The sequence below is a fragment of the Phalacrocorax aristotelis genome, chromosome 13, assembly GCF_949628215.1.
Source record: "Phalacrocorax aristotelis chromosome 13, bGulAri2.1, whole genome shotgun sequence".
Lineage (NCBI taxonomy): Eukaryota > Metazoa > Chordata > Aves > Suliformes > Phalacrocoracidae > Phalacrocorax > Phalacrocorax aristotelis.
In genome coordinates this window covers 9735901-9750050 of record NC_134288.1, presented here as the reverse complement: position 1 = coordinate 9750050, position 14150 = coordinate 9735901, and the positions used below count along the sequence as shown (strand labels likewise).

General features: G+C 61.3%; 1 protein-coding gene across 1 annotated transcript; it reads left to right on the top strand.

Moving 5' to 3' along the window:
• Nucleotides 1–3414: 3414 nt before the first annotated feature.
• Nucleotides 3415–13382, top strand: XKR7 (XK related 7). The gene is made up of 3 exons (XM_075108862.1): nucleotides 3415–3851; nucleotides 9493–9692; nucleotides 9784–13382. The coding sequence occupies exons 1-3, from the start codon at nucleotides 3415–3417 to the stop codon at nucleotides 10734–10736; spliced, it is 1590 nt and encodes a 529-aa protein (XP_074964963.1). The 3' UTR covers nucleotides 10737–13382.
• Nucleotides 13383–14150: the final 768 nt, after the last annotated feature.

Sequence of the window (14150 nt, the reverse complement as noted above, 5' to 3'; positions counted from 1 at the left end):
TCCCATAAGGTCATTTGTTACACTTAACTGGGGAGAGCCCCTCCATCTGCAGCAGTGTGTGCTAAAATAAGGTGGCTTCCCAGGGAGCGGTGGAAGCGAGCACTTCTACGTAGCATCCTGGCTGGGCTGGGAGTGATTCACACTCGGGTTGGATTTTTTCCTGACATCAACCAAAAGAGGCAGCAGGATTGGGGCTGGATGCCAATGCTAGAAAATACTCCTGGTTTTGGTGGGGGCAGCTGGCTGGAGAACTACAGACTGGATGGGGGGCCAGCTGCTTCCTATCCACCATAGGATAAGCTATCCACAGCTTCAGAGTGGGATGCAGGACATGGGATGCAGGACGCAGGACATAGGTCTGCTCTTCTGCAGCCTCACACCACAGCATTTACTGCAGAGTGATTGGCCTCTGCTTTCTGCCGGACACAGAGGCAGCATTTGATCCTTGTTGCTTTGATGGGATTGGAAGAGAAGAGTGCCCAATTCTCATGATGTGTGCTATGACCCTAATGAGAGCTGGAGCTACATTTACCTCCCTGGGGGACACATTTTTTCAGACCAGTGACAAAAAGCTCTGTGGGCAGTGACAGCCCCATCCGTCTGTCCTGCCTGAAATGCATGGACACAGTGTCTTGAGATGGGGATTTGGCTGCGAAGCTGGAGGTGGTGCTTGGGAAGCACAGCCTGGCTGGGTGGTGACTGTCTCCTTCACCGGGCTGGAAACCTTCTCCTATCACCTCCACCAGCGGCCCCCACGCTACCCAGTGCTTTCAAAGCCTAGGCAGGAGGGATGGGGATGGGAATGGGAATGGGTCTGGGGATGGGCTGGGGATGGAGATGTGGATGGGGACAGAGATGGTGATGGTGACAGGGATAGGAATGGGGATGGGGACAGCATAGGGATGGGCTGACTGTGTGCTGGCTGCAACAGAGGGAGGCACAGTGACCATCTGGAGTTGCCAACGACACACATTGCAATGAAGGCAGGGTTTTGCCAGGGAAGTTGGGCTGCATGGAGGGATGGGGCCACTCTTCCTGGGAAGGGGGGGCCCAAATCAGCACAAATGTGGAGGAAGCTGCAGCTGAGTCTGCTGCAGAAGGAGGGATTACAAAGCCATGGGCACCTGGAAAACGTTTGTAGGGCAGGGAGCAGTGGCTGGTGCTGTGCTCCATGGGCCTTTCCCCAGCCAAGCTCTGAGCCAGCTGTAAATCATCATGGATTTGTCCCCCTGGAGCTGGCGCCGGGGGCAGGCTGTTTGCTTGGAAGCTGGAGTCAGCCCGGGGACTGGAGGCCTCTTTGAACCAATTGCACATTTATGTGCCCCCCTGGGAACCAGGCAGTCAGAGGGACCGGCTGCCCGTCTGCTGCCGAGGGCTGCTTTGCTTTGCTGTGTGTTTTGCTGTAGAAAAAGAAGGGTTTGGTTTCAGCATGTTCTTTTTTCTGTCTTGCAGCACTTTTATGTATGCACCTAGAAACCCTCCCTGCCTGCCTGCTGACAGCTGCACGGGAAGGCTTCAGGGATGTTTATAGGGTTTTTTTTTCTGTCTCATTTTTTCATGTGGCTGCTGGGGCCTGTTGTTAAGATAAATGAGACTTCAAACCACCACAGTCCCCATGTTCTCAGGCTGTGGACGTTTAACTGCTGTTTCAGAGGGCATGTTTTAGGGTCTGTGAAGGAGGTTGGGTCCATCTCTCCCTGGTTTCCAGGTCCCCTCTTCCTGGTGCCATGCCCACCATAGCAGCGGCACTGGGTCTGCTCCACTGCCCAGCCAGGATGGAGACTCCCCAGGGATGGAGCCCAAATAGGGCTGGGGCTGGTCAGGTGTTGGCGGGGGTCTAGCCAGCAGAGCCTGTCCTCCGAAGGGGCCCTGGCGCTGACTGGTGGTGGATGAAAAGCTCCTTTCTTTGGGCTCTGGGATGCTGGGAGTGTCCCCTCCCCCAGACAGGCATTTGTCGAGGGGATCTGTGAGGAGCATCTCAAGGTTAGGTATTTAAGTCGCATTACCCATGCTAATACATGCAGCAAGAGAGCCTTGCTGAGGGCCTGACTCTGCTCCCTTATGCTGACTAATGCCCTCCCCTCGCAGCTTGCTCCCTCAGTTTTGTGCACCAGGAACCCAGACTCACCCCATGTTTGTGTGAGCCCCCTTGCTGCTCTGCAAGGTGGAGTTTGGAAGTTGGCCATGTTTACTGGGACAAAACATGGTCCCCCTCTCTGCATGCTGTGGCATGCTCACCTTGGGCCAGGCTCCAACCATGCGCGTGGCTCCTCCACAGGCAGACACACATGGCTGAGCCTTGGGGGCTGAAATGCAGCAAGCAAGCAAAAGTTTGTCCCTCTGGGCTAGAAGCTGAAGCTGCCTTCATGAGGCAGCTGCCTCCATGCAATCACCCTCCCTGGAGAGAGGATGCAAAGGAGCAAAAAGCCCTTTCCCTCCCAGCTGTCCTGAGGATGCCAGCACAGTACTGTTTCTCGTGCGAGCATGTGTCCCATGGTGGTACCAGCCCCTCGCACTGCCAGCCAGCCCAGGGCAGCCAGACATGCTGCAACCAAACCCTGATGGGCAACAAAAGGAAGAGAGATGGTGGAGCAGAGCCGAGGAGCTTGGCGGCATCTGGGCACATATGCACCCAAAGCCCAGTGCCCCAGGTCCACCCGGAGACCTTGGCACTTCACCAGGTTGTGCAGCTCCTCAGGGACTTCCCCAAGGCCGGGACTTTCTCTCCAAACCAGGACTTAGGTCCAGCCCAGCAGTCCAGTCCCCTGCTGGGACTCCCTCCAGCTGTCTCGGGCAGGAGCCTGGTGGCCTGTGGCCCTGCCTCGGCCCTGGGGGAGCAGAAGCACTCGCAGCATCTCCATCCACCCAGGCCCGTGGGGGGCTCACACTGTCCTGGCTGGCTCCAGGGCCTGACTCATAAGCATGGTCTTGCCTGAGCTGAGACTTGGGGCTGGGGGAGCCCAAGGGCCCCCAGGAGCTGCCCGGGGAGCTCCAGTCCTTGACAAATTGGGTTGGGGGTGGCCGGACAGTGCAGCCGCTGTCCTGAGGGTGTTCTGCCGGGACAGGGGCGGGGTGTGGGGAGGCAGCCTCTGGCAACGGAGGGAGCTTGGCGGTGGCCAGGCGGCCCGGAATGTCGGGACCGACAACGGGGGGAAGCCGGTTGTCCTTCCCGGGTGCTCCCCCGGGACCCCGAGGCGGCGGCCGGGGGACGGCTGCCCTTCCCAGCAGGGGAGGGGCGGGGGCGGGGCGGGGGGCTGCCGGGCAGGTCGGGGGGGTTCTCGGCGGGGCCGGGCCCGGCGGCGGGCGCGGGGCGAGGCCGGCGGGGGCGGGCGCTGCCGGGGCGGGCTCGTCGGCGCCGTCCTCCCTCCGGAAGTCTCTCCCGCTCCCTCCTTTCTCCTCCTCTCCCCCGACAACATGGCCGCGAAGTCGGACGGCGGCGGCGGTGGCGGCGGCCCGGCCGTGCGGCTGGAGAGCCCGGAGGGCGGCGGCGGGAGGCGGGCGGGCGGCGCGGCACCCCCGGCGCGGCGGTACCGGCTGCGGGACGGTTGCTGGGTGCTCTGCGCCCTCCTGGTTTGCTTCGCGGACGGTGCCTCGGACCTGTGGCTGGCGGCCCACTACTACGTGCGGGGGCAGCGGTGGTGGTTCGGGCTGACGCTGCTGTTCGTGCTGCTGCCCTCGCTGGTGGTGCAGCTGCTCAGCTTCAGGTGGTTCGTCTACGACTTCGCCGCCGGCACCAAGGACAGCGCCGGCAGCACCAAGGACAGCGCCCGCGGCCCCCGCGGCTGCTGCCGCCTCTGCGTCTGGCTGTTGCAGGGCCTCATCCACCTGCTGCAGCTGGGGCAGATCTGGAGGTACGGGGGGACGGGGGTATCGGGAGCCTGGGATGGGGCTGCTGCAGGGCCTCATCCACCTGCTGCAGCTGGGGCAGGTCTGGAGGTATGGGGTCATGAGGGTATGGGGTTACAGAGCTGGCCAGGAGGCCAGGAGGGGGCTGCTGCAGGGCCTCATCCCCCTGCTGCAGCTGGGACTGGTCTGGAGGTACAGGGGGGTGACGAGGGACATAGAGACAGTATGAGGATGAGGAGGACAAAGAGCCAGGAAGGGGCTGAGGGGAATGCTGCAGGGCTTCATCCACCTGCTGCAGCTGGAGCAGGTCTGGAGGTATGGGGGACAGGGAGCTGGGCTGGGGCTGGAGGGAGTGGCAGGGTGCAGCAGAGACATGGGTGGGGATAACAGTGTGCAGCACAGAGGACACAAGTGGGGATGGCAGGGTATGGGGGGGAAACGTGTTGGGTGCAGCAGGGGCGCAGGTGGCTGGGAGGGGCATGGGGATCAATCTCTTTGCAGCCACAGCAAGATGGTGATGGGGGAGACCCCTCAGCAGGGCCCAGCTGTGGGTGCACTTGGGTGTGGGCAGGAGCTGGTGTGAGGAGCACACAGCCCAGCTGGGTGTCACAGACCTGCTGTCCCCATGGCTGGCGGTGCTGGGCCTGCTGGGGTCCTGCCTGGCCACGGCAGCCGGGTCCCAGGGAGTGTGGAGTGCTTCTGCCAGGCCCCAAACACCTCAGGCTCAGATCCTCCTCCCAAGCGCCTTCCCGTGCTCCTGCTCAGAGCTCACTGTAGTCTGTGGGGTTGTGGGTGAGGAGGTGCTGGTTTCTCCCCAGCCTGTCCAGGCTTCCCCATCAGGGCTGCATTTCTGCTGCCTGCCCCTTCCTGGGCCTGGGAAAGGCATGCTGCGCAGGCAGGGCAAGCGACAGCTTGGCAGGCTGGAGCGGGCTCAAGGCCCTTTGCCTACGTCTCTGCCGACCCTCCAGAAGCTTGAGCTGACGGTTTATTGGCACCTTCCTCCACTGTGCCATGGAGCCGGCACCGCTCCCTCCCAGCTCTGCTGAGCTCCATGCTCAGGGTGCTGGGGAAGAGCCATGGCTCTGCCACAGAGCTGCTTGCCGGGGAGGCTGGTGCTGGGAGGGGAGTGGAGACAATAGCAAATTCCTGGAACAGTGCACTGAGCAGACAGCGCTCCCAGCTCAGGTTTCTGTGCTGTTTCCCATCCTGAGATACTGTAGTACAGAGGCTCCTCCACTCCCTGTTGTTTGCATGCATTTGTTTATCTGCTGCTTTTCCTGAGATGCTCCCAGGATCTCTAACTTTGTTTCACAGTACAGTGTGCACTATGCTAGAGGGGCTCCTGCCCCTTCTCTCATCAACACAGCCACCCCCTGCCCCTCCCTGATCCCACCCTGTCCCCGTGGCAGCTCTGGGGGTATGCTGGCTGCTGGATGGGTGTCAGCCCTGCCTAATGTGCTGGAGGAGCTGGTGAGGGAGAGAACAGGAGCTCTCTGGCCCACCGATTGCCCTGCGGGCAATTGCCTCATCCTGGCTTCATCTGGGGCTGGGCTACAGTCAGGAACTTTGCTCCTGGTGGTGTCAGCCACGTTCTCCTGATCTGCTGAACCATGGAGACTCTTAAGCCAATTAAAGCTGTAAGCCTCAGCACTGACCCTCCAGGACATGCTGGTCTCAAGCTGCAGTTGAGGTTTTTTCTAATCTTGGGATTTGGGATTAGCTCTGGTGACCAGTTAAATGCAGTTTGCTAAACCCATTAGTGAGGCTGGATCTGGTGCAGGTAGATGTGGCAGTTTAGGAAGTGTCGAGTAAATGCTGCATGTGAAGGGAGGGCTTTTCCCTGGCCAGGGCACCGTGTCCCTTGCCAAACATCTCCCCCTTCCCTGATTTACCTGCCTCCTCCCTGCCTTGTGATTGCCTTGGCAGGTCTCACCCCTACCAAATCCATTACTGTGCAGCCCCGAGGCCCAGCTGTGAGAAAGACTCCAGGGCACAAAAATACAGGGCTCAAAGGCACGCCGGCTCTGAGCACTAACTCTGATATTATCCCAAATTAAAGTTGCTGTGAGAAGCTGCTGAAGTTAGTTGTCATCAGCGCATTCATGACACAAATGAAAATACTCCGCCACGGATGTTCTCCAGAGATGGTGCCGGTTGCATGACCACGTGCTCGTGGAAGCAGCAGCGGCATGGACCCAGCTCGGGGACGGGCGATGGGGTGCTGCCCTTCCTCCACTCGGGTGCTGCTTCTTGGATAGTTTGGCAGCTCAGGAATTTTTATCCACGCTGCTCACAAAAAGTCATCAGCTTTTTCACCAAAGAAACACCAAAGGGAAGGGATGCTGTGCACGCCATGCGTGCCTCCCACCCAGCAGTATGCTAGGTGTCCCCTGCCACCTCTGTAGACTGGCAGCTGGCTAGTGTGTCTCTGCAGGTCCTGTTTTACTGAGGACATCCCTGTCTGCGCCCGTTGTGCCCCTGTGTCTGCTTTAGCCCAGGGTCACACCTGGTTTGGCTGCCTGGGGGTCACTGGGGCCAGACCTGGGGTCCCCTCTCCACCCACAGTTCCTCTCCAAAAGCCCCCTATCAGCCCATGTCCCCCCATCTTCTGCTGGCTTGGAGACCCAGTGCCATCTCTCAGTCCTGATGCCAGTCTGGTGGCAGCCCTGCAGGGCATGGACATCCTCAGCAGCTCCCTGGGTGGGCTCATGAAGGATGGCAGAACTGGGACATGCAGGTGTCCCTCCCCAGCCCCTCTGCTCCCTGGGGCTTTGCTCTGCCCACTCAGGAGCCCTCTCAGCCCTGGCAGCACTGGGCTTTGGAGTGTCAGCTTGTGCCACTGCAGGACTCAGTGCTGGGGTCAGTCACTTGCTGGGGGGCCCTGCCCAGCCCCAGTGCCCAGGACAAAGGTCTTTTTAGGGCTGGACTGAGCCTTTCCCTGAACACCCCAGTTACCCGGGGGGATGGTGGGATGCGGGGGATTTCATCAGCGCAGTGATGAGCCAGCAGGACGCACGTGCATCTCTCCCTGATGACCTGATTTGGTGGGAAGTGTGAGGGATTAAAATGACTGCAACAGGGAAGCAATTTTGTCCTTGTTTAAATAAAGGATTAAGGGATGATATCCCAAATTATCTTCTAGGAAAATCGTACTCCCTATCACTCACTCTTAGCTGCGGGGGTCCCTCATCTTCTTCCATCTGAGGATGACAGTGGACTTGGTTATGACCAGGCCTGGGCTTTTCTCCTTGCACTTCTTTTCTTCCAGCACTTGAAAACTGGGGTCAGTAGCTGGGAGCTGGGGGCAAACGGTGCTGTGGCAGGGTTCTGGCAAATCTGGCACCTGCCCAAGCCCACCATCTTCCTGCTGCAGGAGTTTCTTTGGATTACTCTTTGTGATACAAAGGAGGGAGCAATTAGCCCTGAGAGCTCTAGCGGTCGGTTTCTGCCTCATCATCAGTTTTTTTAAAATTAAATGATTTTTTTTTTTCAAGTGATTGATTCTGTATTTCCTATGCAGCTGCTGTGGAGCTGGGTTGGTAAGCGCTCGCCGTGCGCTGTCAGCACGTGGGGATGTTTCTCTGGGCTGAAACACCATGGAATGATCAAATGCATAACAAATAAGAATGAACATTTCATTCTGGCAAGTTGATGGGAGATGAAACCTTGTTTTAATGAGATCTATGGAGCTGACGGGAAGACGGCAGGATAATTGTGCCCCTGCTGAAAGCTGGGGGAGGCTGTGGGTCACTTGTTGAGCAGCTGAGGAGCCGGGGATGGTGCGGCTCTGGGGTCCGTGTGTGCACTGCTGTGCATCGCAGACAGCAGGATCATGGAGCTGATGAGCCCAATTAACGAGGCTAATTACAGGGAGAGGAAGAGGTCACCGGTGTCCGGGCCTCATTTGTGTGTGGATGCACTGGGGCCAGCAGCGATGCCCTGTGGCATCCCAGGCTCTGCATTGTTTCTCTTGTTACTTTCCCACTAGGCTGTGCCCTCCATCCCCAGGCTGTTCCCTGCTTTGCACCCTGCCAGTGAAGGGGCTCCATCCCTGGGCCCTGCCAGAAGAGGTGGTTGGCAGGGAGAGGGGCTGGGGGGCAGCAGCCACAGTGGTGCCACGACTGCAGCGCTGTCCTGGCTGGCTGTGAGCAGGTGGCACCAGGTTGCAAATCTGTGCTGGGAGCTGGGAGCCAGGCAGCCGCAGCCTCTCCCCTTGAGCATCGAGGAGCGGGCTGCAACAAAGGCTAAAATTAGCTGCTCCCCCTGAGATGGACATTAAAGCATCATTCTGACACCAACGCAAAGGAGCCAGTGGGGGATGGGAGCTGGGCTGGCCCCTGCAGCCATCAGCACCCGCTGAAACTGGGGCAGAACTACTAAAATCGCATTATTTCCTGACAGCAATGTCTTGCCTGGCCACCAGCTCCTGAGGGGGCTTTTTGGGGCTCCCGGCAGGGCAATGGGAGGGGATGGGGCAGGCAGTGGCAGGGCTGCCGGGGCGTCTTCAGCCTCACTGGGGAGGACTAAGGGAGACCTGTGAGAGCAGCATGCCCACCCTGCCCTCCTGCACACCAAGGGAGCCAGTGGGGCTGCTGGAGCCCGAGCAGATGGCAGAGGGGTGGCACAGGGGCCTCAGTGGCCCCAGCTGATGGTCCCCACTGTGGTCTCAGGACTGTGCAGCCCAGAGCTGGGAGCACCTGGCTATCCCTGAAGCAGTAGCAGGGCCAGCTACTGCCTCCTCCCACTGATGGATGAGATGAAAGTGCTGGGATCAGGGTTTCTCCTGTGCTCTGGGCTAATGGAGATGGCTGGCAGAGCTTTCTGGAGCTGATGGAGAGGCTGTCGCTCTGCGTGACGGTTTTACTTGGCTGGGAGGAAGCTTTATGGACTGACGTCCTCCTGCTTCATCTTTCTGTTTTCCTCCTTGCCCAGCTCCATCCTCCACCAAGGCAGCAGAGCAGCTGGCCCATGGTGCAGGCAGGGCTGCCTGGGGATGCCCTGCCCATCAGGCTCCATGTCCCCTCCTGTGGTGCCCAGATCTGGCCCCATGCTGTGCGGAGGGGTCCCTGGTGGAGGTGACTCAGCCAGTGCATGCGTCCATGCCACGCACACCTCCGCTGACCTCCGGCCGACGACCAGATGGCGAGGGCTGGCGTGTGTCCGTGCCTGCAGCCCTGCCAAAAGCCGAGGCAGTGCCAGCACGAGTGCCCGGGAGCTTCCTGCGAGCAGCACGGCATGACCAGCTGGTGCCTCTGTCCTGGCCGGGGCAGGGGGAGGCAGGATGGTCTCTGCTCCAGCCAGGACCAAAATAATCCCTTTGAGAAGCAGCCAGACGTGGTGCTGGGCTGGGGCCAGGGGACCTCAAATCCATGGGTGGCCAGAGAGCTAGGCTGTGGGTGGGATCCCCAGCTGGGGGGGAGCCAGGCCCTGTAGGGGGGGAGAGGGACAGGGGCAGCCCTGGGGGGCAGAGGAGTATACCCGTATACTTGGTGTGAGGGGCTTTCCATGGCCCCAAATCAGGGGGGGGAGTGCTCACTGGAGTAGGTTGGCAGCAGTCACAGGGCATACCTGGCATGGGTAGGGGGAGGTGAGCTCGGATGCCTGGGTGGTGGGGGGTTCTTCTCACCCTCCCACCCCCCCCCACAGGTACCTCCGCACACTGTACCTGGGGCTGCAGAGCCGGTGGCAGGCTGAGCATCGCCGCCGCCACTTCTACTGGCGGATGATGTTCGAGAGTGCAGACATCAACATGCTCCGGCTGCTGGAGACTTTCCTGAAGAGCGCGCCCCAGCTCGTGCTGCAGCTCAGCATCATGGTGCAGCAGAACAGCATCGAACCGCTGCAGGGTAAGGGACACAGCTCCCGCAGTGGGTGGCTGGAGGGGGGATCCCAGGCTGCTGCAGGCTCTCACCACCCATCCCTGTTTTGTGCCCACAGGGCTCTCAGCCTCGGCTTCGCTGGTCTCCCTGGCATGGATGATTGCCTCCTACCAGAAGGTGCTGCGGGACTCGCGGGAGGACAAGATGCCCATGTCCTACAAGGGGGCTGTGGTGCAGATCCTGTGGCACCTCTTCACCATCGCTGCCCGCGCCATCGCCTTCGCCCTCTTTGCCTCTGTGTTCCAGCTCTACTTCGGCATCTTCATTGTCACCCATTGGTGCATCATGACCTTCTGGATCATCCAGGGTGAGACAGACTTCTGCATGTCCAAGTGGGAGGAGATCATCTACAACATGGTGGTGGGCATCATCTACATCTTCTGCTGGTTCAATGTCAAGGAGGGACGGAGCCGCTACCGCATGTGCATCTACTATGTTATCACATTGTCGGAGAACGCTGCCCTCACTATCCTCTGGTTCCTTTACTACGACCGCAAGACCACCTCCGACTTTGACGCCTTAATCCTCGTCTGCGTGGTCAGCTCCAGCTTCGCCCTCGGCATCTTCTTCATGTTCATCTACTACTGCCTCTTGCACCCCAACGGCCCCATGTTCAGCCCCCGTGGCGGGGGCTGCATTTTCCGGCAGCGGCCGGCCCCAGTACCAGGGTCGCCTGCAGACGCCGTCACCAGCCCCCCCCGCTCGCTGCCACGGACTACAGGGGGGGAGCGGGATGGGGCACCGGGGGAGCGGGACAGCTGTGTGCCCGTCTTTCAGGTGAGACCCTGCGCCCCACCGGCGCCTGCTGCCCGCGCCCCGCGGACAGAGGGACCTGTCATCCGCATTGACCTGCCCAGGAAGAAGTACCCGGCCTGGGATGCTCACTTCATCGACCGGCGCCTGCGAAAGACCATCCTGGCGCTGGAGTATGCGTCGCCCACCACCCCACGCCTGCAGTACCGCACTGCCGGCGCCCCCCAGGAGGTGCTGGAGTACGAGACCACCGTGTAGGGCAAGGGACGCAGGGTCCCAGCAGGGGCCTCCTGGTGCCACCCCACGTCTTCGCAGCCGTTTGCCTTTCTGTTGGGTTTGCTGGCACTGCTGCTGTGCCGAGCACCCCATGGGTGGGGGCCGGGGAGGTCTCTTGGTGCTATCACCCACTGCGCCACCCTCCCACAGCCAAGACCCCCATCCCACCTGCTGGCAGCCACCCCAGCTCCCCTGGGGATTGTCCTTGCCAAAATACCTCACCGGTGCCTCATCCCAAGGCGGTGGCTGCTGTGGCCTCACAGTGCTTGACTGGGTCAGTGGTGCAGGATGGGGAATGGGGGCACCCCTGGGCTGGGGGCTGGCAGCTGTGAGGGGCTTGGGGCACAGCGGGGCATGGCACAGCCTGGGTGGGCAGCACATGGGGACACAGATGCCAGGGCTGCCCCGTGCCTGTGCTGTGGCAGGGCTGTGGGGCTGGAGCACAGCTGCACCGAGGTGTGCATGGGGCTCCTGTCACGCCCAAGGAGACAGGGCAGGGGACAGCCGGGGCCCTGCCAGCCCCCCCATGCCTCCTGCCTCCCCTCTGCCCTGCAATGCCAGCCATGGGGGAGCCCCTTCATCTCAATCCTTGGTTGTCCCAGCTCAGGGTTGAGCCATGCCCTTACTCCACAGAGTGCCCACTGCCCTGTGGGGTGCAGACCCTGGCCCAGGGAGCCCTTCATGGGCAGGCACTGACCCTGCTCCCCCCAGCACTGAGCTGGGTCCCCGGCTCCAGCTGGGGCAACAGGGGATGGCTGTGCCCCATTGTCCCCCCATCCCCATGGGAACCACTTCATCTCATTGGATTTGTTTTCACATGAATGGTGATATTTTGTGTGACATTTTCTACCTCCGCTGAGGCTGGGGGAGGCAGGGCCTGGCTGGTACTGCTGGAGGGGCATGTGGGGCTGCCAGTATTCCTGGGGCTCCCCAAAGTGGGATTCACACCCCAGTCATTCTTCCTTCCCGGGTTTGTCATTGCTTCCCACCTGGGAGTGTTTCCATCCATCCCTCCATTGGCATCAGTCCCCTCCAGCTTCCCTGTATAAACATGAGCCATGATCCTGCCTGCCCCTGCCTCCCCCTGACTGTCCCTGCCTGTCCCTGCCTCCTCAGAGGAGTGGGACTACCCTGGGCTCCAGGTTTGAATGTGTCCCCTGGTCCTGCCCAGGTCCCTTGGTGTGCCCCTGCCCAAAGGGCTGTGCTGAATGTACCCTGTGCCCGCTGGGGCCAGGTGTGTCCCAAGTGAGGGGTGTGTGAGCATGTGTATGTGTGTGTGTGTGTGCGTGTGCAGGGGGGCTGGAAGGGGTTTGCAGGGCAGGGGAGATGCCAGACCCTGTGGTTGTGCACCACCTTGACCCCTCGCCCCCCTGCACCCACAGCCCCTGTGCCTTCCCCACAACCCCCACACCGCCCACGCTGGCCCCGCAGGGTCCCAGCCCCAGCTGCCTGGAGCTGTGGTGCCAAGTGCTGCCCTGGGCAGGGGAGCACGGGCAGCCCCACACTGGCCCCACCATGCTATGAGGCACCAAGGCACCCCATGAGGCACCACAGAGGCCATGGGGAGAGCTGGTGTGGGGGAACTGCCCTGGGAATGGCTCTGGATGCCACCCACCAGGCCGGGGTGCTGGGTCTCCAAGGGATGGTGTGGGTGCATGGCCAGGGCAGGCAGGTGCACAGTGTTGGTGGCATCACGTTGCTTTTGTTTCCCATTTCTCTGTAGCTGGAAGGCGGGGGTGACAGCACGCTGGGGCAGGCTGTCGCTGGGGTCACTGGTGCTAACTGGTGCTAACTGAAAGCCTCGGAAACCCTTTTGGAGGAGGATGCAGAGGATGGCTGGGGCTGGGCAGCGGGCTGGGCACCCCACGACCTGCACCCCTCCTTCACCACTGGCAATGGACAGACCCCGGCAGTGGGTGTTGAGCTGTGACAAGGACAGCACTGGGCATGGGGTGGCTCTGCAGGGGGGTCTCTTTTCCTCAGGGAAGGTCAGGGGCAGCAGCCAGAGGAGCTGGGCTGGGGCTGGGGCTCACCCCTGCAGGCGCTGAGTGGCAGCACTGCAGCCCCCACATGGTGCCCAGGCAATGGTGGCTCCTCACCGGGTTCCAGAGCCTGGAAGTCACCAGGGATGGGCTGCATGGGGACTGGGGACCAGTGTGGGGTGGCTCCTCTGGCTCCCCCCAGCCCCATCCCCTCTACCCATTCCCCCAAGGGCAGGGAGGAGCCACTAGTTGGGGCGATCTGCACCCCACTCCATGCCCTTCTCCCCCGTGGTATGTGTGGGGGACCCAGGGCTGCACCAGTGGGACTGAGGGACACTTTTCTATGCACTCAAGCCACGGTACCCTCAGCCCTGGGCTACTCTGGGCAGGGATCTCGGCAACGGCAGGTGGCACTGAGCCTCTGCCCATATGGTGCTGCCCTGCTCAGAACGGGGAGCCCAGCTGTGCAAGGGGCACAGGGCAGCCATGGGACCCACTCCCAGCCCCGGGGCTTGGCTGCCCCCCTGCAACCTGCCCAGCCTATGCTGCAGGGGAAGCCAAACCCAGCGCCCCAGTGCTGGTGGCAGCACTGGGATGGTGGCATCTGCCCACTGTGACGGTGGCAAGGGGGCGCAACCTGGGGCCGAGCCAGGCACTGGGGGACAGGGGCAGCTCTGGGGGTGCCTGAGCTCCCACTGGGGACGGGGGCCCTGGTTCTTGGGGGTGTTGCCCCTGGGGGTGGCAACAGTGCCACCCCAGCTTCAGGGAGCAGAGAGAAGTTTGGGCCGGGCCCAGCCCCGTTTGCCCTTGGCCAGGGCCGTTCATTGCTGGTGGGGGCTGCCGGGGGTCTCAGCCACGTCCGTGGCCTCCTCCCAGAGCCAGGACCTGGCGGCCGCTGTCACGTACTGTAAATACTCTGTGTGCCACCTTCTTCTCTGGGACCCTCGGCGCAGGCAGGGTGGTGAGCGGGAGGCCGGGGTCTGTACTGAGACTTTTTTGTATACCACAAACTTTTTGTATATTTTTAATTTTGCTGCAACATGAGATATTAAATTCATTTCAATAAGCCCTGCCTGTGGGAACCTGTCCTTGCCAGCACCTCTGGCTTCACACCCTGGGCTCCGCAATGGGGCAGGATGCTGCCCCTCTCTCCTGGGGTGCTTGGGATGCTGGGGGACAGAGCAGGATGGCTGCAGTCGTGCTGCCTGTCCAGTGTTGGTGGCCCTGGCTGGTGATGGCCCTGGTTTGGCAGCCGGCAGGGAAGGGGTGCACAGGCAGGATGCAGCATGCTGGGGAGGAAGCCGCCATACATAGCCACTGCCGGGCCAACATCCTCCCTGCCAGAGGCCCTGGTCCCCTGCTGACCCGCAGACCCACAGGGGGCTCAAGCCCCATGGGTGGCCATGGAGATGGG

What these genes read in the sequence shown, in the direction of transcription:
- XKR7 (XM_075108862.1), top strand. Translation starts at nt 3,415, where the DNA reads ATGGCCGCGAAGTCGGACGGCGGCGGCGGTGGCGGCGGCCCGGCCGTG. An exon ending in CAGCTGGGGCAGATCTGGAG is followed by an intron (nt 3,852 to 9,492) that starts GTACGGGGGGAC and finishes CCCCCCCCACAG; the next exon opens with GTACCTCCGCACACTGTACC. An exon ending in CAGCATCGAACCGCTGCAGG is followed by an intron (nt 9,693 to 9,783) that starts GTAAGGGACACA and finishes TTGTGCCCACAG; the next exon opens with GGCTCTCAGCCTCGGCTTCG.